Here is a 22,496-nt window from a genome sequence, read left to right as displayed (position 1 = left end):
GGGTGTGTGGTTTTAAACTCCCTAAACCCAGTGGGGAGAGGCATTTCTGCTGTTCTTCAGCCGAACTTCAGAGCCAGGAGCGCAAGGGGATCTGAGCCAGTCCCACCTCGGACAGAATGTAGAAGTAAATGGAAGAGAAAGTCTCTGAATTATTTTGGTTGTTCATTTGGATAGGATTAAATCAGGCTTTGATATCCCTCATGTTAACGTTCATTCAGAAACTGCAAACCTGCTTCATCTGTGGTTTTCTGCCTTTGATTGTCTTGTTTCTTTTGCTCTTACTCACAAGTTTGTCACCCTCTAAAGCAGGCAAAAAATACGTCATATGAAAGCAACTGACAAATTGCTTTTGTACTTCTTCATTATATTTCTTCACCTGTGGCTTCTTAGGTCGTATGTTAGAACTTTGAGTTGTCTGTGCCTTGATTTATATTTTCGGGATGCTTAGCCCACCTCTTCAGAATCATAAATAAATATTGTGAAGGATATGATAGGCTTGGTGGTCTTCTACGAGATGCGCTGATAATGAATAGCTCCAGTTTGGCAGACACTTGTAAGAGCAGCAGTGTTTGCGATAGCCTGACATTTCTTCAATTTTTCTTAATCCAAAGATTCATTGCGTTCCAAGCATGAAGCATGGCTTTGCACCACAAGAAAAGAAGAGTTCTATTAATAATCTCAGGAACGTTTGGGGGTGATTTTCTAGTGGCTGCTGCATTGCTTCAGAGGTGTTTTCTTTCCCTTGTTTAAACAATCAACTTTAAGGTTTCCAGACAGTTCATTCCAACTGATTGAACTTTCCTATAAGCATGTAACTCTCCAGAGATCAAAAATTGCCTCGGGATATTTTTAATTTAATAAAGAGCCAAGCTGACTTCAGACTTATACAGATCACATAAATCCAAAACTCAAGATTCTAATAAATCTAAACCCTTTTAATTAAAAGTGGAGATATCTTGATTTAAATAAAGTAGAATCAGAACATGTGTTTCCATTGTATTTTTGGGGAATTGCCATTTAGCCCCATGAAAAGCCATTTACAGTAAAATAGAGAAGAAAAGACTTCAGCCAGGGGTAGCAATCTTTTAATCTTCCAGATGTCTTGCAAGAGTTATCCGTTCTTAGAAAATACGGCATCCCATGTGAGGACCTCTCCAGTGGGTATTTTGCAAAAGTATAACATAATTGACACATTTTAATCAGTCAAATACAGTTAAGTTGCTGTAACTTATCAGAAGGGCTGTTAACACCCCAGAAGATAGGGTAGTAAATTTTGTTTTCTGTTCTTAGAAAAGAATTTTGTCTTATAGTTTCTGGGCCATAGTTTTCTTTCTTCTGCTCATTCTGAAAAATACTCTATTGGAGAACAACTCCAGCAGCACTTAAACAAATGCTGAGTTATGTTCTGGAGTAGGGATGATTTTGTCCCTCCCAAGGTTATTTTTTCTTTTGACTGGGACAGTCCTGGTCTTTAATTTTAAATCATGAGGTCGTACAGTTAATTAACACAGGAGTTCATAGTGGGTGGTTTTTTTTAAGGAACCTTTTTCAGTCCCCACATCCATGAAATTTTTTGTCTTCCACCTCTAAGTATGTGGTCAGTGCTGATCATCTCAACCAGTTTAGGGTTTAAGTGAAGACCAGAACAGGTCTATAGCAAACTGTGAGGGTTGGCTTCAAGCTGTCACTCTCAGCGTTCATCCCTCAAGGAAAAACTGGTGACTCAGAATTTGGAGCAAGAATTTTCTTTTGTGTTATGTTCTTACATGTATTTTTGTGTGTGTGGTGAGGATTTTGATTGATTTTTTTTTTTCTGAGTAAGAGTTGCAGGTTAAAAACTTCTTCAGACAATTAAGAATATGTTTTTCTGTGTCCTATCAGTTTTTTTAATGGTGTCTCTTCTTGTTTCAGAATGATAAATATGAACAGTAGTTTACTGCAACGAGTAATAGAAAGAAAACGTGAAGTACTGTGCATCTTGAGAGAGAAGATAGTAACAACTCAAAAGTGTACGATAGCTGAACATACCCAGACAGAAGGAAAAATCAGTGGTCTGCTGGGATGCAGTACAAAAACAGTAAAGGTAAAAGATACTAAAAGATCTGTAAGGAATAGAATATTTGTCTAGTTAAACCGGCAGATTATCTGTGAAGAAACTCTGATTTCTCTTGCCAAATAGACTTCAGAGTATTTTTTGTTTTTCCTTAACATGTTAAACTCTCAATTGTAAGAAATCACCACGTTACTTGGTTGCGAAACTTCAGAAATACAAACTGCCTTTCCCGTTGCCTCACTGGCAAAAAGTGTCATCTTTTAGTGTGAGCCTGGAATGGGATTCCAATCAACACTGCAGCATTATGATTCAGTTTCTCTAGATTCCTGCCTACAGCAGACCATAAACCAACAATTCAGTGAAAGTTGAAGAGCAGAAAGCATTTGCTGAAGCAAATTCAGTTGAAAAGCCAAGTAATCATTTATCAAAAATGTTTGCAGTGTCTAGTGAGTTTTAATGCTTCTTGAGAAGCTGCTTGTTTTCTGTCATGGGAGTAGAGATTAACTGCGTAGTGAGGACATCTGAAAAATTGCTAGTGAATTGAGAGGGAATTACCAAAGTCAAAACGCATGCTCGTCCTGCGTAATTTTTTTCAAAGCTTCAGATGAATCACTTTTGCGTCCAGGGAGTCTCCAGTGGCAGACACGTGGAGTTCAACTGTCTGCGCAAGTGCCATCGTCCTGGTACCAGTCCCCAGCTGGGCAAAAGGGGTATCGGGATAGAAGAGGGTAGGGACGGATACTGAAGTGGGTGCCACTTCCATAGCGACACAGGGTTTCTGATTCACATGGCAAGAGCTGCACCTGAAGGTCAACTTTGTACTTGAACAGGGTAGCTGAGAGTTTGGGAGCTGCTCTTGGCACTTCAGTGCTTTTACCTCCCTGCTCATTTTGTGCTTCTTTCAGATGTTAGATATTGGATGTGCTTTAGTTAGACATCATAGAGTATGTTCTTTCTCTGTGTTTTTTTCCCTTACTCAATTTTGTGTTTAAGCTACACAACAGCTGAATCAAATAAACAGTGAATAAATGTCTTCTAGGTTTCAGTGAGTGACAGTGGAAGTACGGTGAAGGATTCCAGTGTGATCCTTGAGATTCCTCCTGCAACCACTATTGCCTATGGCGTGATTGAACTCTTTATAAAGTGCAATGGCCAGTTTGGTAAGTATAAAGCTCGTTTTCTGTGACACACCATACAACTGTGAAAAGAACTGTTGTGCGGAAAAGTTCTGTTGTGCAGAATGTTCTTTCATTCCCCTCCATGAACGAAGGTGTTGATGTCGTATAGTCCCTACTGCCTTGATAGTTATTTGTGTTGTGAAACGTAGCTCTTCTGATTTAGTAATGCTTTTTCATCTGTTTGCGTAAGTTATAGGCTCATAGAATAATTTAGGTTTCAGGAGTCCACGGGAGGTCATCTGACCCCAGGCAGGGCCAATTTTCAAAGTCTGATCCAAGTTCAGTGTTAGATCAGCTTGTTTGTAATCCTTGTCTGGTCAAGTTAGGAATGTCTCCAGAGATGCAGATTCCATAGCCCCTCTGGGCAGCGTGTTCTTATGTTTGACCACTATCATGACGATTTTTTTTTCTCCTTAATATTTAATGCAATTTTTCCTTTCTTTAAGTTGTCTCTCTTGCCTGTTCATCCCGTCATCATACAGAATAGCCTGGCTCTGCCTGCTGCAGGTAGCAATAAGGTGTATTTTCTTGAGGCTGAACAAACCCAGTCTCTGAGCCTCTTCTCGTACGTGACGTTCTCTAGCCCGCAGCAGTCTTGGTGGCTCTTTGCCTTCTACTGGCCATTCTCCCAAATGCCAAAATGAAGAATCACTTTCATCAATCTCCTAGCTATGTTCTTGCTAGTACAGCTCAGTACGCAACGAACCTCAAGTGGAAGGGGCACGCAGGTGATCCTCTTGAATATGTTGTCCATTTTTTTCCTGCAATTTTGCTTCTAGCTAGCTGGCCCTCGACCTGTGCTGTTCTCTTCACTTTAGATATTAGCAGGAACAGTGAACTGGATCTAAATGTACAGTCAACCAGGAATGTTTAGACAGCAGGCATGCTGAGAAAAGAATAACTTACAGAGTGTAGGACTAGAATTTAAACTTTTTTTGTCTGGCTTACACTTTCTTATATAGATTTTTCCCTGAATGGTTGCAGAAATGTCCTTACTGTGTTTTCTGGTTGTGTTTTTGCTTATTTCAGGTCAAATACTTTCAGGTGTCATTTTTAAAACTACATTGAAATTGGTTTGGGGAGGAGAAAAGGTAGTAACTCTCCTCTGCAATATCACCTGTTTTTTTCTTTCTTGCCCGTCCTCAGATAAACTCCCTAACTTAAAGAAGGTTTCAGGGGATGTTATGCAAGAATGAAGAGAAATCAGATGGGCTGTGTAGGGCTGGAAGTCAGAAAAGAGTGGCATAGAAAGAAACAAGATACAATGGAAGTGCATTTGGGATTTAAACCCAGGATGTGCTTGATTTGGCTAAGAAATACAGAAAATAATCTCCATCGTTCTCCATCAATTGACTTCTGATATTAAGGAAGCATACAGGTTCAGGAAAATACATAAATACCACATAACCTGAAAAAAAAATCTAAAATGTGGAATTGCTCTGACATCTGGTGAACACAGAGATACACTAGAGGGCATTGACTTCATGGTCATAATAGAACTGTAATTCAGGGAAATCAGGCAGAAAAGCACGGCCTCCGCGTCTCTTGCGGCCTCTCCAGCCGCGGTCCCCGACGTGGCTAGTCAGAGGGAGGGCTCGGGGAGACACACCGCCGTCCAGGTCTTGGCCTGCAGGGCGTGCCCGAGTCTTCTGTCGGTATGCAACAGCAGCAGCGAGGGGTATGCCAGTGGGAGGTGTGCCCAGGTTGAAGAGCTGCTCAAACAGGTAGCGGAGCTTTGGGAGGAGGTGAGCAGGCTCAGGAGCATCAGGGAGTCAGAGAGGGAAACTGACTGGTGGAGGTGTGCTCTACCCTCTCTGAGACAGACTCAGGAGCGTGCTGCAGCACAGGTGCCTCCTGCTACGCAGAAGACAAAAGTCCCCTCATCCCACCAGGCAGTAAGAGGGGACCTAGGCCACGGGGGGGAACGGAGGCAGGTTCCTGTTCGGGGTGGTAGGCGAGCCCCGTCCCTGCCCACCTCACCTTCCCATCTACCCTTATGTAACAGGTACGAGGCTCTAGAACACCATAGTCAGAACAATGAAGTAGACGAAAGCCCTTCTCAGTTGGAGAGGGTGCCTAAGGCAAGGCAACCTACCCCCTGCATTGCTACATTGTCTGTCAAGAAAGACAGAAGGGTTATTGTAATGAGGGACTCCCTTTTGAAAGGGACAGAGGGCCCGATATGCCGACCGGACCCAACCCAGAGGGAAGTCTGTTGTCTCCCCGGGGCTCGGGTGAGAGACTTAGCTAAGAAAGTCAAGCGCTTGGTACAGCCCACCGACTGCTGCCCGCTACTGGTCTTTCAGGCTGGTAATGACGAGGTAGCACCGAGAAGTCCGAGAGCAATCAAAAGGGACTTCAGGGCTTTGGGGCAACTACTTAAAGGATCAGGGGCACAGGTTGTGTTTGCCTCTGTCCTTCCAATAGGGGGGATCGCTGCTGACAAGTGGGCTCACCACATTAACACGTGGCTTCGGGACTGGTGCAACCGACAGAACTTTGGGTTTTTCGATCATGGGAAGGTCTACGTGACGCCGGGCCTGCTGTCACCACATGGGATGTGCCTCTCTCAGAGAGCGGTAAGGATTTTGGTTCAGGAGTTGGCAGGGCTGATAGATAGGGCTTTAAAAGAGTTTAGTTAAAGTTTAGTTTTTAAACTTTTTAAGAAAAGTTCAGTTTTAGTTAAGAAAGGTTTTTTTAGAGATGTTAACAGAAAAAGGAGAACCGAAGAAAACATAGATCCGATACGTGACGGGGACGGTCTCCTCACAGACAATGACACAGGCAAAGCAGAGGCGTTTAGTGCCTTCTTCACGTCTGTCTTCAATGCTGATGATGGGCTTCGGGACCCTGGGCGCCCTGAGCGGGAGGACCGTGACGGTAGGAATGACAAACTCCCTACCGAACCTGAACGTGTGCGGGATTTGCTGCTCGACCTGGATCCATACAAGTCCATGGGTCCGGATGGGATCCATCGCAGGGTGCTTAAAGAGCTGGCTGATGTCATCGCGGGACCTCTCTCAATTATTTTTCAACGATCTTGGGAATCTGGAGAGGTCCCAGTAGACTGGAAGCTGGCAAATGTTGTGCCAATTTTCAAGAAGGGTAAGCAAGAAGACCCTAGCAATTACAGGCCTGTCAGTCTCACGTCAGTGCCTGGTAAAATTATGGAGAAGATGATTCTTGAAGTTATTGAGGCACACCTGGTGGGGGACAATGCAGTGATTGGTCCCAGCCAACATGGGTTCATGAGGGGTAGGTCCTGCCTAACAAATTTGATTTCCTTTTACGATAAGATCACCCATCTAGTTGACCAAGGGAAACCAGCTGATATGATCTTTTTGGACTTCGGCAAGGCTTTTGACATGGTTTCCCATAGGATCCTACCGGACAAAATGTCCAGCATCCAACTTAACAAAACCATCATACAATGGGTGAGCAATTGGCTGACGGGCAGGGCTCAAAGGGTTGTGGTAAATGGGGCCACATCTGGCTGGCGGATGGTCACTAGTGGGGTCCCTCAAGGCTCCATTTTAGGGCCAGTCCTCTTCAATGTCTTCATAAAGGATTTGGATGTAGGACTAGAAGGTGTCTTGAGCAAATTTGCTGACGACACGAAACTTGGAGGAGTTGTGGACTCTGATGAGGGTGGAAAGGCCTTGCAGAGAGATCTGGACAGATTGGAGAGCTGGGCGATCACCAACCACATGAAGTTTAACAAAGGCAAGTGCCGGGTCCTGCACCTGGGACAGGGCAACCCTGGCTATACGTACAGACTGGGCGACGAGAGGCTGGAGAGCAGCCCCGCAGAGAGGGATCTGGGGGTTGTGGTTGACAGCAAGTTGAATATGAGCCAGCAGCGTGCCCTGGCAGCCAGGAGGGCCAACCGTACCCTGGGATGCATCAAGCATGGCATCGCTAGTCGGTCGAGGGAGGTGATTGTCCCGCTCTACTCTGCGCTGGTGCGGCCTCACCTCGAGTACTGTGTGCAGTTCTGGGCACCACGGTACAAAAAGGACGTGAAACTGTTGGAGAGTGTCCAGAGGAGGGCGACAAAGATGGTGAAGGGCCTAGAGGGGAAGACATGAGGAGCGGCTGAGGTCACTGGGCCTGTTCAGCCTGGAGAAGAGGAGGCTGAGGGGGGACCTCATGGCAGTCTAGAACTTCCTCGTGAGGGGGAGTGGAGAGGCAGGTGACCTATTCTCCGTTATCACCAGCGATAGGACCCACGGGAACGGTGTTAGGCTGAGGCAGGGGAGGTTTAGGCTGGACATCAGGAAGAGGTTCTTCACCAAGACGGTGGTCGCACACTGGAACAGGCTCCCCAGTGAAGTAGTCACTGCACCAACCCTGTCTGAATTTAAAAAGCGATTGGACTGTGCGCTTAGTCACATGGTCTAAACCTTTGGGCAGACCTGTGCGGTGCCAAGAGTTGGACTAGAGGATCCTTATGGGTCCCTTCCAACTCGGGATATTCTATGATTCTATTTGACTGCGTAGGCGTGTAGCTGATAGCCTACTTACATGATTTCTAGATGGAAATTTCTCTGTCTTGCTAGCTGATAATAAACACGGGGGTGTTGTTAATGTTCTGTATTTTTCTGCTCTTTTTTCATTTGTTTCTTTTTCCTCTTCTTCTTTTCACATTTCATGCCACATCTTTTAAGCTTCAGAAACAACACGACTTGTTTCATGTGTAGTCTCAAACAATGCACGTCTTGCCTCTTTTTTTCAATTTGTACCATCTTCCTTTAACTCAGTGCCATTGACAAGGTTAAGTGGAGGAGATAACATCAAAGTTAAGGACTTTCCAGCGAGAGTAAGTATGGTGGAGCCAAGCTTTCAACTTCTTAATGTCTGAGTACTGGTAGATGTCTGTTTATGGAAGTAAAAACAGCCTTTGAAGTTAAAGCTGGCGACTAATGTAGTCCTTTCTCATAGGACTGAAAGTAGCCAATAGCAGGTGTAACATAACAGGATTCTCGTCACAGATAATTATGGAATAAGGTGCATGTACATTTTCTTGTTCCTTTTTCTTTGCTGCTGACAGTCAGAGCTCGAGTTACTCAGTAAGGAAGAATGGTATGTAAACCTTCTTAAAAATGTCCTGGCTAATGTGACTGCACATTCTTGGACATAAAAATAAGTTGGATCTTATTCCAATTTCTTTACCACAAGGTTTTCCTATAATCATTCTGTGAGTATGTGATTTCTACAGGCTAATTTTCCACTAGATGTAAAAGCTGTTCCCATTATAGGCTTTGTAGTTTTACCTCTCTTCCTTTCACTGCAAATCCCCTCCTTCCTTTATAAAACTGGATGTGTATAGTAGCACTGGACTGACCTGCTTTGTTCTGTTCATTGCTATATATGTGTGACATTCTTCCTCCTAAACACCTATAAATTAAACAGCCCTAATCTTTACAGCATCTCAGTGCAAAGGAGTATCTTTGTCTCTGACGGTTTCTGATTGTTTTTATTGATCATTTCTGTATTTCTTCAATTTTTGTTAACGTTTCTGAGTAACTGACAGGATCTAACTGTGCTAGTGGAGGTTTGTCGTTGATGAATGTGAGAGAATTCAATAGAAAAAACACCACAGTAGTTTGTATACCCTTTCATTCATTTCTTTTCCCTTCTAAGAGCCTGACAAAATTAATCTTACAAGAGTAATTAACAGTCCTGTTAATGCAGAACTTTTCAGAGTCCTACATTTTCCTCTGAGCTGAGTCCTATTACGAGCTTTAACAGCAGGGTCTGTGTACTTGTCTCATGATGCTGTGTATTGATTTCCCTTATAATCGTCATTCTGCCTTTGGAGGGCAGATAGTTTATTAGCACTGTCTTCCTCCTTTGGGATTCATGCGAAAGCCTTGTCATTATCCATGGAAGTTACACGAGCATGTTGGCATAGTGGTGCCTTTGCTGCTGTCCTGAGTTGTGTTGCTTTGGGAAGTTCTTTAATTTGGGTTAATCGCTTTCTGCTCCTCTGTAGCTTGCTCTTCTCTCTGAAGGGTTATGCAGGCATAAAGGTCTCTTTCTTTCTCTGTGGCAGAGATTTCTTTGTCTGCTCTCCCTTTGCAAAAGCTTTTTGCTGATGGAGTGCTCTCCATGCTTTCTCACCTGCTTCGAATGTCCTTAATTTGGTGAAACAGACTGTACCAACTGCAGGAAGGTTATATTTAGGTTTTGTGCCTGGTACCTGTGAGCACTGTGCTTGATTAGTTACATTTTTTCCCCTTTGCTGTCAGGTACTACTTTAAAATTGGCTTTCTCTAGTTAGCCTGCCAGTGTTGTTCTGCTTAGACCTGCTGCAGAGCACCAGGGATCCAGTTTCAAGCCTTGTGTTTGAGTTGCTAACAGATGATCCAAATAATGCATAGGACTTTGATTATATTGTGCCCCAAAGATGCAGAAAATCGGACACATGAGCGCAGTACTCGATGCTCCAAATTTCTCAGCATAACTCTTAAAAGGCTTTCAGTGCGCCATATAGAGGTCCGATAGCTTCATGAAGCTGGGGGAAGGGGGAACAATTCAATGGCCGGACATGAGCAGTTCTCTTGGGGTAAGGTAGACCAGGGCTTGTGGTTCCAACAGAATGTGTTGAAGATGAACCAGAAGGGGTAATCCAGCCACGGTGTGTTATTTTCGTTATTCCTATGATTCTGTAGAGCTGAGGAACAACTTATCACCTGGGAAGGTGGAAATTTTTGCTCTCAGCTGTTTTCCCAGTTGGGCCAGCTCACCTTTGTGGCTGCTCCCATCCCCAACAGTTTCCCATTGCCCTTGGTGGTGGTATCTTCAGGCAGCCTCTGGTTCTTAGGTACCCTTAGGCTGCACTTGCAGGAGGCCAGCAGCGCCTTCCAAGGATGCTGCAGGTAGCCAGGCCCGGTTCCCCAGCTGGCGGGCATTCTCTTCTGGCAGGCTTTTAGGAGACTTTTGCTGCCAGCTTTTTTCCCAGTCGGGCCAGGAGACGTTTGTGGCTGCTCTCGCCCCCAACACTTTCCCATTCCCATGACGACTTCTCATCCCCCAAATGACTTCTCACCCCCAGGTCTCACTCGGGGACCCACCACCCGCAGCCGCTCCCCATCAGGAGCGGACATCCCCAAACCAATTGGCGGCACAGGCAGCGGCAGAGGGCTGCGTTCAGCCCCCACCCCCCCCACCCCCCCCCGCTGACCGATGCAGGAAATAAGTGCAGGCAGAGGCTTTGCAGGGTGGAACAGTTTGTAATTTATTCCCGGGGTAATTAATTGTGGCTGCCACCCCCAGCCCGTCCCCAGGTGAGGCCCGGCCGCCTGCTCAGGCGGGGGGCCCGGCCTGCCGGCCCGTGCGGTCTCCGGCCCCCGGCTCCTCCTGCCTGACCCTATGCAGCCAGGACGTGTCCCCGACGTCGTCGTCCTGCTGGGACCGTGGCAGTCTGCGCCCGGTCTGCCCTGCGTGCCAGGAGAAGCTCCTGAGGAGCTCTCCTGCCATGGAGGGGCTGCGCTCCCTGCGCCGCGGCGAGACGCTGCGGGAGCGGTAGCTGGAGGGGCTCGTCTGGCGCTGCTGCTGCTGCTGCCGCTGCCCCAGCCGTGCGTTGCGCTGGAACCTCCCGCGTGGTCGTCGGGCCAGGCGCACGATGCCAATGATGTGCCCGCGGCACAGCGGGCAGGTGTCTCTGTCGGCAGCCCAGACGTGGACACACTCCAGGCAGAAGATGTGCCTGCAGGGGTCGATGCGAGCCGCGCTGGACATCCGCTCCAAACAGATGGGGCACGTCTCCTCCTCAGGGGCCTCCTCTGGCTGCCGCCGTGGCCGCCAGCTCATGATGCCTGTGGCCGCCGCAACGTGGAGCTGGTTTTCGTCTGGGGGAGGCTGCCCTGGTGCCAGGCACTTAGCAGCAGCCTGGGGTCTTCAGCACCCCCCGGGTCGCCGGCAGGACCTCGATGCCTTGCGTGTCGCTGTCTGGATCTCGACGCTTGGCGTGACACCAGCAGGACTACTGCAGATAGGAGCAGGAAGAAAACATTGTAGCAGCAAAGAGACATCAGCTTTCTAGGTTCAACCAATTGTCTAGAGTACTGCAGCGGTAACTGTTCTGTGTATGGATTGCAGACATTGCCGTTAGAATGGCAAATCTGCTTGTGGTAGGTTATACATGGCAAGACCGCGCTTAGGACAGATGAGGCAGATAGATGTCTATAGATTTGAGAACATTACCGAAGGACCTTGATGGCTCGGGTGCAACAGCAATGGCTTTGCGTGTGCCTCTCGGCACACCTCCGCCTCTCTCTTTCCTTCCAGCCTTAGGACCTCGAGCTTTCGATACCACCAGCTGGACTGGCCGCAGGCGCGCCGCTCAGGGCATTTATAGCCAGCCACCTTTTGTGAGGCAATAGGGTGACATCACCAGGGTCTCGGGGTGCCCCTCAAGCACTGACAGATGGTCAGTCTCACGTATTTGAACGTATGCTGAAGTGAGATGGCTTTCCATTCTGACAGAAGCCTTAAGGAGAGCCACTCCTTGGCCCATCTCGGGAGACGGTCTCTTCCAAGATGGCTTTTCTTAATTAGCCTGATACCGCTCTCCTTACTTGGCTTCTGTCAGCGTGGAGCAGCCATCTCACGTCAGCATTGTCTCACAACGGTCAGGTGACCTCTGTCAGTGCTGCCATGGGGCACCCCGAGACCCTTCTGATGTCACCCTATTGCCTCACAAAAGGTGGCTGGCTATAAATGCCCTGAGCGGCGCGCCTGCGGCCAGTCCAGCTGGTGGTATCGAAAGCTCGAGGTCCTAAGGCTGGAAGGAAAGAGAGAGGCGGAGGTGTGCCGAGAGGCACACGCAAAGCCATTGCTGTTGCACCCGAGCCATCGAGGTCCTTCGGTAATGTTCTCAAATCTATAGACATCTATCTGCCTCATCTGTCCTAAGCGCGGTCTTGCCATGTATAACCTACCACAAGCAGATTTGCCATTCTAACGGCAATGTCTGCAATCCATACACAGAACAGTTACCGCTGCAGTACTCTAGACAATTGGTTGAACCTAGAAAGCTGATGTCTCTTTGCTGCTACAATGTTTTCTTCCTGCTCCTATCTGCAGTAGTCCTGCTGGTGTCACGCCAAGCGTCGAGATCCAGACAGCGACACGCAAGGCATCGAGGTCCTGCCGGCGACCCGGGGGGTGCTGAAGACCCCAGGCTGCTGCTAAGTGCCTGGCACCAGGGCAGCCTCCCCCAGACGAAAACCAGCTCCACGTTGCGGCGGCCACAGGCATCATGAGCTGGCGGCCACGGCGGCAGCCAGAGGAGGCCCCCGAGGAGGAGACGTGCCCCATCTGTTTGGAGCGGATGTCCAGCGCGGCTCGCATCGACCCCTGCAGGCACATCTTCTGCCTGGAGTGTGTCCACGTCTGGGCTGCCGACAGAGACACCTGCCCGCTGTGCCGCGGGCACATCATTGGCATCGTGCGCCTGGCCCGACGACCACGTGGGAGGTTCCAGCGCAACGCACGGCTGGGGCAGCGGCAGCAGCAGCAGCAGCGCCAGACGAGCCCCTCCAGCTACCGCTCCCGCAGCGTCTCGCCGCGGCGCAGGGAGCGCAGCCCCTCCATGGCAGGAGAGCTCCTCAGGAGCTTCTCCTGGCACGCAGGGCAGGTGGGGCGCAGACTGCCAAGGTCCCAGCAGGACGACGACGTCGGGGACACGTCCTGGCTGCATAGGGTCAGGCAGGAGGAGCCGGGGGCCGGAGACCGCACGGGCCGGCAGGCCGGGCCCCCCGCCTGAGCAGGCGGCCGGGCCTCACCTGGGGACAGGCTGGGGGTGGCAGCCACAATTAATTACCCCGGGAATAAATTACAAACTGTTCCACCCTGCAAAGCCTCTGCCTGCACTTATTTCCTGCATCGGTCAGCGGGGGGGGGTGGGGGGGGTGGGGGCTGAACGCAGCCCTCTCCCGCTGCCTGCGCCGCCAATTGGTTTGGGGATGTCCGCTCCTGATGGGGAGCGGCTGCGGGTGGTGGGTCCCCAAGTGAGACCTGGGGGTGAGAAGTCATTTGGGGGATGAGAAGTCGTCATGGGAATGGGAAAGTGTTGGGGGCGAGAGCAGCCACAAAGGTTTAAATTACTCCGTTGTTGTATTGGCCTCGCATGATAAGAAGACTCAGCTCTATCCAGAAAATCCTGGCTGATGAAGGAACGCAGTGCCCAAAGTAGAACTTAATTTAGCTGAGTTTGTAAAAGATCAAAAGTGCTGAAGCAGTTAAACAATGACTGAGCATGTGCAAAACAGAAAGGAGAGAAGTAGAAGATGAAGAAGACTATGAGCCTTCATCAGAAAGCCCCCAAAGTGCGACCACCAGAGGTTACTGCGCCTGCGACAGTAGGAGGGACAATATGATAATGAGGTCTGAGAAACCATTAGCATAAGTCCTGTCCTTTCTTGTGAACTGCATGAACACGGGTATCACCGTACCATAAGCAAGTACTCCTTGTCTTCCTTAGGTGTACGTGTTGGGTGGAATTATCCCCCCCATACCCAGAGCTGTTAATAAAGAATACCTGCTTTCTAATTCTCCATAATGAGTCTTGGAAAGTTACATTGCTTTTTGCGTTCCACCATTGATAAGGACACAACAAGAAACCGAGGAGCAACTTATCCCCTGGGAAGGTGGAAATTGGCCAGAGACGGTGAGAACGTGCATGAGAAAGCTCGGGTTGTTTAGAGAAAATCAGGAAGTCATGCTGTGGAGGGGCTGCACTCCCTGTGCCTGGGCGAGGCGCTGTGGGGCTGGTAGCTGGCAGGCTCCTCTGCTGCTGCACAACAGCCCCAACAGTGCTAGGGGCTGGGAGATAAATGGCTGGAAAGCTGCCTGGCAGAGAAAGACCTGGGAGTATTGGCTGACAGTCGGCTGAATATGAGCCAGCAGTGTGCTCAGGTGGCCAAGAAGGCCAACAACATCCTGGCTTGTATCAGAAACAGCGTGGCCGGCAGGGCTAGGGAAGTGATTGTCCCCCTGTACTCAGCTCTGGTGAGGCCGCACCTCGAGTACTGTGTTCAGTTTTGGGCCCCTCGCTACAAGAAGGACATGGACGTGCTTGAGAGAGTCCAGAGAAGGGCAACGAAGCTGGTGAGGGGTCTGGAGAACAAGTCTTACGAGGGGCAGCTGAGGGAGCTGGGGTTGTTCAGCCTGGAGAAGAGGAGGCTCAGGGGCGACCTTATCGCTCTCTACAGGTACCTTAAAGGAGGCTGTAGAGAGGTGGGGGTTGGTCTGTTCTCCTACGTGCCTCGTGACACGACGAGGGGAACGGGCTAAAGTTGCACCAGGGGAGGTTTAGGTTGGATATCAGGAAGAACTTCTTTACTGAAAGGGTTGTTAAGCATTGGAAAGGGCTGCCCAGGGAAGTGGTTGAGTCACCATCCCTGGAGGTCTTTAAAAGACAATTAGATGTAGAGCTCAGTGATATGGTTTAGTGGAGGACTTGTTAGTGTTAGGTCAGAGGTTGGACTGGGTGATCTTGGAGGTCTCTTCTAACCTAGATGATTCTGTGATTCTGTGATTTTCTCCATGAAGTCCTTGCATGCCGTAGTGAACATGGCTGCGTGAAGTCCTTTAGAGACCCTGGAAAGCCCACTATTGTTCAGTCATCTGGAGAACTTGAGATGGACCTGTGGCTTGAGTCAGAGAGAGGTGTCTGTCAATGCCATGACCAGAAGAAGCTCTGTGAGGGACACTCAAGAGTTTTTATCAGTCTCAGAAAGTGCTTTCATGTGTCTACGTTATGAGTGGATTCTGTTGCTCCTGTGACAGTGCACCTCCTAAGTGGTAGAAAATACAACAAAACAAAACAACAAGCCCATGTCTGCATCTCCTGTCTGCAGCATTCAGGTTTCCAGTGTCTGGGGGAAGTTTTCAGTTTTCGTGTTACTTGCTGGCTCTGTTACTTAAATCCGCAGAAGCTGGTGTCACATTTTGTAGCTGGCAGCTGCAGCACAGACCTGTGTTGGTGCACACCGCATCAGACACGAAGGCTGCAGTAACAGCATACAGATAGCAACCACTGGCATTATCTCCATCTGGAAGAGGTGAGGTAGGAAGAAATCACATGTGAGAACTCTGGATAATATAAGCTAGCATCTCATTCAGTAATTGCTTGCACATTTCATGATTTTTTTAAATTGTATTTCTAATTACAGAATTCTGTCTGCTGGATGAACAACAAGGAGGTTTTGAAAGAGAAAGCACAGAAGGCTCAACTTATCCCCATTCAGCACCGTTCAGAGATGCTTTGTTTCTGTATCAGCCAGATGCTGTTGATAATGGGGTGTACTCTGGGGCTAGGAACCTCATTCCCAGGGATGCTTCTTTAAGTGTATTGAAACAAGGTATTACCAGAAATGCTTTATGTGATTACATTACAGAGAGTTAAGCAACAAGATAGAAGGAAATCATCTGGTATGGTAGTACCTAAGAAATTGTTAGCTCATTTTGATAGCCCTTATCAGGAACTCCTGGGAGAATGCACTGAAAGACTAGAAAGATTTACTTCTGCAATGGGTACATGCAGAGGACTGTTCCCTAGGAACACACTGAATCCCTTTGCCATTAATATGATCTTAAAATATAACAGAGCTGACATAAAAACCTAATATTCTGGGTAAGCTGTGTAAAATTAGTGATGATTTATGCTTTCATACAGAAAGGGTCACGGAATGTTCTCAGTAAAGCTCATTAGTTAAAGGTTATTTTAAGTCTCAAAAACTACAGAGGCATACCCCACTCCTCTTCCACTTACCCTCATTATTTTCTGAGAAGCTTGAGAGAGATGTTTGGTAGCAGCTAAGGCTGATGAAATTAAAATATGATTTAAGTGGAGGTTTGCAAATCGGTATAATGGGCCAGGCGCAACTTGCTTTTGATAGGGATGCAGGAGGGGCAGGAGTATCACAAGAGAAATGAAAAAGGGGAAAACAAATCAAGGCCTCGGAACGCACTTCCCTTTTCATCACTTCTGGGTAGAGTTCTTACAGCTGTTTCTGGCGATGAACGTTACTTTTGTTATCTCTAAATTTCACCCATTTTTCATGGCTGTTCAATAGACTAACTGTGACCAAGACAGATATCCGTTGTCCTGAAATAAGTTCTCTGATTATCTAGTGTAGACTTGTCTGAGAGGAATGACTATCTCTGTGTGTAGAATTAAAAAACAAAACAAAACTTATTTTTGGTGAAAGAACAGTATGCCACTCTTTCAGTTTTTGTTTTAGCTTGACATATCTTTGTGCCTTTTTTGCTTAAAAGACCTTTAATTAAAGGTTTGCTTTAATTAAAGGTTTCTATTAATTAACGTGCACTTGCTTAGAGAAAAAAGTAAAGGATTTTTTTTCTCCTAAAGCAATTTAAAGTAGGTTTACTGTTCTGTTATTTGGGTAGACAGTCATACCATTGCATGAGATACCCCCAAAAAAACTCTGCCTGTGGGTGAACGTTTTTTTCATAAAGTGATTTGTAGATAGAAAAGGTGTCTTTAAAAGAGAACATGTCACTGAAGTGACATAAAGGGAAGTTTCTTTGCTCCTCTTAAAACAAGGTTAGGAAAGTTTGAATGCCCGTATTTTTTGCAATGTGGAAGAGCACGTTCCAACCTTCCAGTTGGCATCACTGACTTGAAAACTTACTTTCTTTTACATAAATGGCAATTTGATTTCATAAAATTCTCTGTTGTAGTATCATAACCGAATTGTGGAAAAAGAAATGCAGTGGTCTCTCATTTGCTTCTATTGTCTGTGCTGTAATGAATTCAGTGTTTGAATCGAGAAAATATTTTTGTCACGAAGTATAATAGGTATTTTTAGGTTAGGGCTGAAGGGGTGTAATTCTTTGATCCATGTGATGAAATATGAGGACCCTGACAATTTATCGTCACAACAGGACCTTCTGATTGTGTGTGTACTCACACCATTGCCTTGGTGATTCATATTAACCCTCAGATTTAAAAAGTCGGGCTATGAGCAGAACGCTTAATTCTGCCTTATAAATGAACATCCTCTGGAGATGAACATCCAAGCAACACCCTTAGCATATGGTTAATTCGGTGAACATTAACATACCGACATCTACATAGTAAAAGTACTGAACGCTGAATATTGATCCTTAGTAGCAGTATTTTTTTATCTCAGTATTTTCAATGATGTTTCAGTGATTCATTAGGGAAATGCATTCGGATGCGTTCCAGCCTTTCATTATGACTTGCACTGATGGAAATCGGGATGTCAAGATGCAGTGATACAGCCGCTTATGAAATGCATAGCAAAAATGTTAACTGTTTTTATTGGCATTTGTGTAGCACTGCTTACTCGTACTTTTTACTGCTTTCTTGGGAAAGATCTATCATGGTTGAAGGCTCAGTTCCAGCCCTTTGCGAAGCTCCCAGAAGAAAAGCAAAGAGCTTTATATAAAAGCCTGTGTGAACTCCTGCTCCGTGAAGAAATGCTAACTGCCCTGGAGGATGTGGTAAGATAAAGAAACTTTTGCTTGCTTCCTAAAAGTAATTTCTGAATAGAACTAGCACTAGCTTTTGCTCAAACTTCTCTGTTTTCAAGAAGTTTTACTTTTTCTTTTGCTTCCAGTTAGATGATATCTGCAGAGGAGACAAGCCAGATCTGAAGGAGCTAAAACCTGCACAACAGCAAGACCTGGTTGACTTCTTGCAGCTCTTAGGGTGCAGTAATGAGGTATTGTTGCAGAACTGTCAGCTTCAGGATGAGAAATTGGTCTCAGCTGCTCACCTCCTCATCAGTGCTGCCTGCGGTATGTTGTGAATGAAGAGAAAAGCCTTTTATTATGATTTTTTCCCCTTTTAAATGCTCCCTCAGTGTAAAACATATTTATGGCTCTTTTTGATGAGCAGTTGGTGAGTTTACTGAATGTAATGTGTTCTGTTCCTTTTTCTGCGATTTGTATACTCTGCTAGCCATTCCTGGCTATGAATGAAAGTCAGCCCTTGATTTCTGACAGGTTTTGCTCGTAAATACACTTTCCCCCAAGATAGCTCTACTTCAGTTTCTGCTGAATGTGGCCATTTCCAGTTTGACAAGCTAATTTCTGTTCTTGATGCATGCCAGAGTTCTTCTTGCCTAAATGCTGAGAATTACAAATTGGGTGTTGTCTTCTCTGGAGCAGCATATATTGTCGAGGTCCAAACTATATTTAGCAAAAATGAATTTAATGTAGAGACACTGCAATTAGAGGGTTGTTTTGCTGCTACTGCAAAAGGAGATAAAACACAAATGTCAAACAAATGCCATCCTCACAATCTAGTTGGCCCCACAGTGTTAATTAAAAGTCACCTGCAAAATCCAAGATAGACTCTTTCCTGGCTTTTTCTCCTCTTTCTCATACATAAAGTTTCCTGACATTAAGATAACGAAGGGAAGGCAGGTGTGGTATTAGTGAGACGTGGCACCGTGCAGCAAATGTCCCTGTGCATCCACGTGTGAGCAGTACCCAGGTAGGGAAGCTTAACTCATTTGCAGACGCACAAAAGAAGTGGAAAACAGAGGCCCACCGATGTGATAATACTTGTCAGATGCTATTAACAGCAGGGCGCAGTTAATTGAGTGTGTTGCATTATCACCTGGCTTTAGACATGATGGCTACTGCTGACGTCCATGCAGAACTGTAGCTGGATGGAGAATCAAAAGCTGTTTCCTGCCTGTTGCTTCTATTAGAAATTACAGCCTTTGAGTTACAGAGTTTAAGGGCACCGCAGGGATCATTTTGTCCATCTCCCTGCCCCACGGCAGAGCCAGCTCTGTCATTCCTCTCAAATTGTGGTTTTGCTGAAGTCAGCAACTCATACAGACTTTGAGAGCGGCGGATCTTGTTTTATTCAAGGCCTAAATCATTCAGCCAGCCTGCAGGCTCGGGCTGAAACAGTGGGGAGGTGCCTGGGGAGGAGAAGAGAACGATGGGGAGGAGATCCCCTCTCCTACCAGCTGCCTTTCTGTCCAGGGCGGGGACAGTCAGCTTGGGGTTTGCTTGTACCCATTGCCCGTTCCACTTTATTCTGCAGTCTGGGAAGCAGGCAAAGGGCTGGATCAGCCCCTTCCAAATGCCCAGCAGAGCACTTGTCACAGCTTCCCTCGCTGTAGAATCACCTTGGTCTCCAGCGTCCATTTCCACAAAGTGCTGTACCTGCGGGTGGCCTCAGAAATGCAGCTCGCCTGCTGCTGCTCATCAGGAGAGCCCCACAGCAGAGCTCACTGCTAAGAAAGTCCCATCTCCAGCAGCCAGCCTTGTGCTGCATTCACTGGAAACAATCTTTCCCTGTTAATGTCTCCTTCACAGAGCTGTCTGATTACACTCTTGTCCTGCTGCGTGCCTGCTGTGATCTACAGGTTGTTCCGGCACTGTGTTGCTTGGTGAGTAATCAGAAAGTGGCGTGTGGGCACCAGCAGCAGTAACGACCGAGTTCTCTGCCTCCTTGTGTTTCTCACCCGATAAAGAAGGTGTCAGGCTCTGGGGCAGATCTCAGCTGTAGGCACTGCTTAGGCAAGGTCAGAGCCTGACGGTGGCAAACAATGTAGGGAATTGTTTGCAGGTGGGTACCTAGCTTCTGAAGTGCTTCTGCATTTAGGAGATTCCGTGAGCAAAAGAAAATTGTAATTTTAGCTTGAATTTTAATTTACTAACAGTATCCCTAACCCATTCTTAAATCTCAGTAACAACAATCACCTGCCCTTGGGAAACAGAAATTCCCTTTGATACCAGCAGCGCTTGGGCCTTGGCAGATTTGGAGTGGCAAATCTCTGAGGCCATTCATTAAAACAGCTGAAGGAATGGGGCAGGATTGGCATTTGCTCTGAATTCCTTAAGCCCAATGACAAAAATTACAGTAAAAAGCTTCAGACATGTAGGGACAAGGTGAATGCTGCCATTGGCTCAGAATGAGAGTGAGTTAAGTGTAATCTGCAGCAAGAGAAGTTGGACTGGGGAAAAAGCAGTGGGAGAGATGTTTCTCCTCCAAGGGTGCCGCAGAGCAGGTCTGAGGGCTGGGTGTGAAGGTGGTATCCGTGCCGCGTGTGAGAGAAGCAGCGCTCCCTCCTCCTCTTTCCAGCTGTCAGCGCAGTGGCCGTCATGACGGAGCATTCTGAAACACGGCTGTGGGGAGGTGAGCTTTGGTGCTGGACGAGTACCTTGTGCTTGTCAAAGGTAATGGTAGAGGGAATCTTGCCCTTCTACCGCTCCCTTGTAAGTTCTCCAGTGGTTTTGTAGGAAAGAACCGAGCTCTGTGATGCAAAGAACAGTGCTGCTTGAAAAGCCTTTCTAATGCCTCTGTTTCTGTCTCTTTGTCTCGTAAATACAGCCTAATATCGCTTCAGCTGACGGCACCTTGGCCCTGAGCAGTCCTTTGGTGGCTACTCTGACTGACAGAGGAAGATTTGATGTCGTGCAAAGGCTTTTTGCTTCATCAAGCATTAACTTGGAAATGACAGAGTCTTCTGTAAAAGTTGTCACTGCGAGAGAACCTCGCTTCTTCCCCCTCCTTCTTTATGTTGCACTGTACGGACTTCATAGTTTAGTTGGGACTGCATAGGAGCCTTGCTGAGCAGTCACTGTCCCAGCGTGTTCTTTCTTCTGTAGCTGTGCCATAGCCCTGAGGTGTGTGAGCTGGCAATAGAGCAGCTGAGTACCGGGGGGTCCGTGGGGCGAGGCAGGCGGCAGTGAGCCCTCTGCTGCCGTAAGAAGGTGAGCTGCAGCTCCGCAATTTCACTAAGGTAATGTCTGCAGTGGAAAATACATAAATAAGTAAATAAGGAATGCAGGGGAGGAAGAAAAAAAAGAAAAGCCTGGAACAGAAATTGAACATAGCTGTTCTGATAGTTGTCAGATCTGCAGAGCGGTAGAAACCTGATTGCTCGCATTAATATGTGTGGGAGAAAACTGCAAAGTACAAACTGCCTTTTGTAAGCAGGCAAGCAGGCTGTGGAAATCCAAGGTTCTGCAGTGCAGTGTATGTTTTGCTCATTTGAGACCTGAGGTGCAGAATGCCTTCAATCTGGAGGAGGTGAAGTGGAGGGCTCTGGAAGAGGTACTTAATTAGGTTTTCATTTCTTAAGTGTAGTTTGGCATCAAGCCATGTGAACTGCACGCTGCAGGAAATAATAAACTCTTTTTTCGAAAAACTAAGACCACCTTAGGGATTTATGCCTCTGTTTTCAACTAAGTTTTTACTCAGCGTAGCAAATTTCAGCTGTTCAAATTGCATTTTGAACTTTCTCTTTGAGATATTGTGATGCCTTCTGGTATGTGTGTACGAAATGTCCCTGCAGCACTCCACCAAAGCAATCGTTTCATCGATGTGACATTTTCAGTGCGGGTGTTTTGCTTATGCCTTTGACTAATGGCAAAGAGTTAGCAAAGCACTTTGTGCTTTGAGATGTTTTGTCTTTTTTTATCATACTTTTCTGTGATCGTGTGAATGGGACAGAAGCGCAGCGGAGATCACTGTAAATACGGGCTGGGGAAGATGTTGTTCCAGATAAATGGAATATCGGTGCTTTCAGGTAAGACTGAGATGGCTGACAGGGAAGCAAGCAGGTGTCTGTAGGGAGGGCTGGTCAGTGCACAGGCCCTGCAGTTTACATAAAGGGTAGGAATCATAGCTTCAGTTTTCTGCTCTGTTCCCACATGGTCTTGAGCAGATCGCCCAAGAGGTCTTCAAAAGCTCATGTCAGTTAAGCTTTCCCTGAGAAAATGGACTTTTCAAAAAAAGCACTGTGGTACCTTTCCGTACCTGAGAGCGCAAGATACTTTTGCAGACTGAAGTGTTGGCGTTTCTGTGTCTCGTGTGTAAAATGAAGCTCACAGTGTTGCCTGAATGTGGCACTGGTGGATATGGAAATGTCCTTTTGGGGGGGTGTAGGAGTGCTTGTAGGAGTTGTGCGTTTGTAAACGGGAAGGTTTTTCTGCCAGCCACTGCTCAAAAGTTGCCTCTGTAACTAATTTATCAAATTTGTATTAAATGTCATAGCAAAACAATAGAATGACTTAAAACTTAATGTATGCGATTTCTGCTTATCCTTTTTTGATTCCCATCATACCCTTGGCTTTGAAAGTTGGTGCACACAGGCACTAAGAGGACGTGTGAATCCGTGTAGTGCTACTATTCGCTTGTCCTGGTCTTCAGAGTCTTGGTGTAAGCCTTACATGTGCTGCGTTGTGTAACTGCTTTCAGGGTGGGTGGGCTGTCTTGTGTATGTAGGAGACCGGATTTG

At 46.9% G+C, this 22,496-nt stretch overlaps 2 protein-coding genes across 14 annotated transcripts in view; both read left to right on the top strand.

The window, feature by feature from the left end:
• Nucleotides 1-22,280, top strand: part of GSDME (gasdermin E) — a 32,039-nt gene extending 9,759 nt beyond the window's left edge. For 10 of the 13 annotated variants that reach the window (XM_048070267.2, XM_048070271.2, XM_013171866.3 and 7 more), the window contains 7 exons: nt 1,912-2,083; nt 3,093-3,213; nt 15,414-15,602; nt 17,603-17,730; nt 17,847-18,027; nt 19,567-19,640; nt 20,585-22,280. In XM_048070267.2, the coding sequence (XP_047926224.2) occupies nt 1,912-2,083; nt 3,093-3,213; nt 15,414-15,602; nt 17,603-17,730; nt 17,847-18,027; nt 19,567-19,640; nt 20,585-20,815 (1,096 nt within the window). In that variant the 3' untranslated portion in view covers nt 20,816-22,280. Of the gene's footprint in view, nt 1-1,911; nt 2,084-3,092; nt 3,214-15,413; nt 15,603-17,602; nt 17,731-17,846; nt 18,028-19,566; nt 19,641-20,335; nt 20,431-20,584 lie in introns of all 13 variants that reach the window. The other 3 variants (XR_001203597.3, XM_013171872.3, XM_013171871.3) reach the window with 3 other exon arrangements.
• On the top strand, nt 11,952-13,086 carry LOC136789905 (uncharacterized). The gene is made up of 2 exons (XM_066991241.1): nt 11,952-12,103; nt 12,322-13,086. The coding sequence occupies exon 2, from the start codon at nt 12,497-12,499 to the stop codon at nt 13,001-13,003; it is 507 nt and encodes a 168-aa protein (XP_066847342.1). The 5' UTR covers nt 11,952-12,103; nt 12,322-12,496; the 3' UTR covers nt 13,004-13,086.
• Nucleotides 22,281-22,496: the final 216 nt, after the last annotated feature.

This window comes from Anser cygnoides, chromosome 2, assembly GCF_040182565.1.
Source record: "Anser cygnoides isolate HZ-2024a breed goose chromosome 2, Taihu_goose_T2T_genome, whole genome shotgun sequence".
NCBI lineage: Eukaryota > Metazoa > Chordata > Aves > Anseriformes > Anatidae > Anser > Anser cygnoides.
This window is presented reverse-complemented; position numbering and strand designations above follow the sequence as displayed.

Excerpts from the sequence above, each read along its gene's own strand:
- LOC136789905 (XM_066991241.1), top strand. The coding sequence starts at position 12,497 with ATGAGCTGGCGGCCACGGCGGCAGCCAGAGGAGGCCCCCGAGGAGGAG.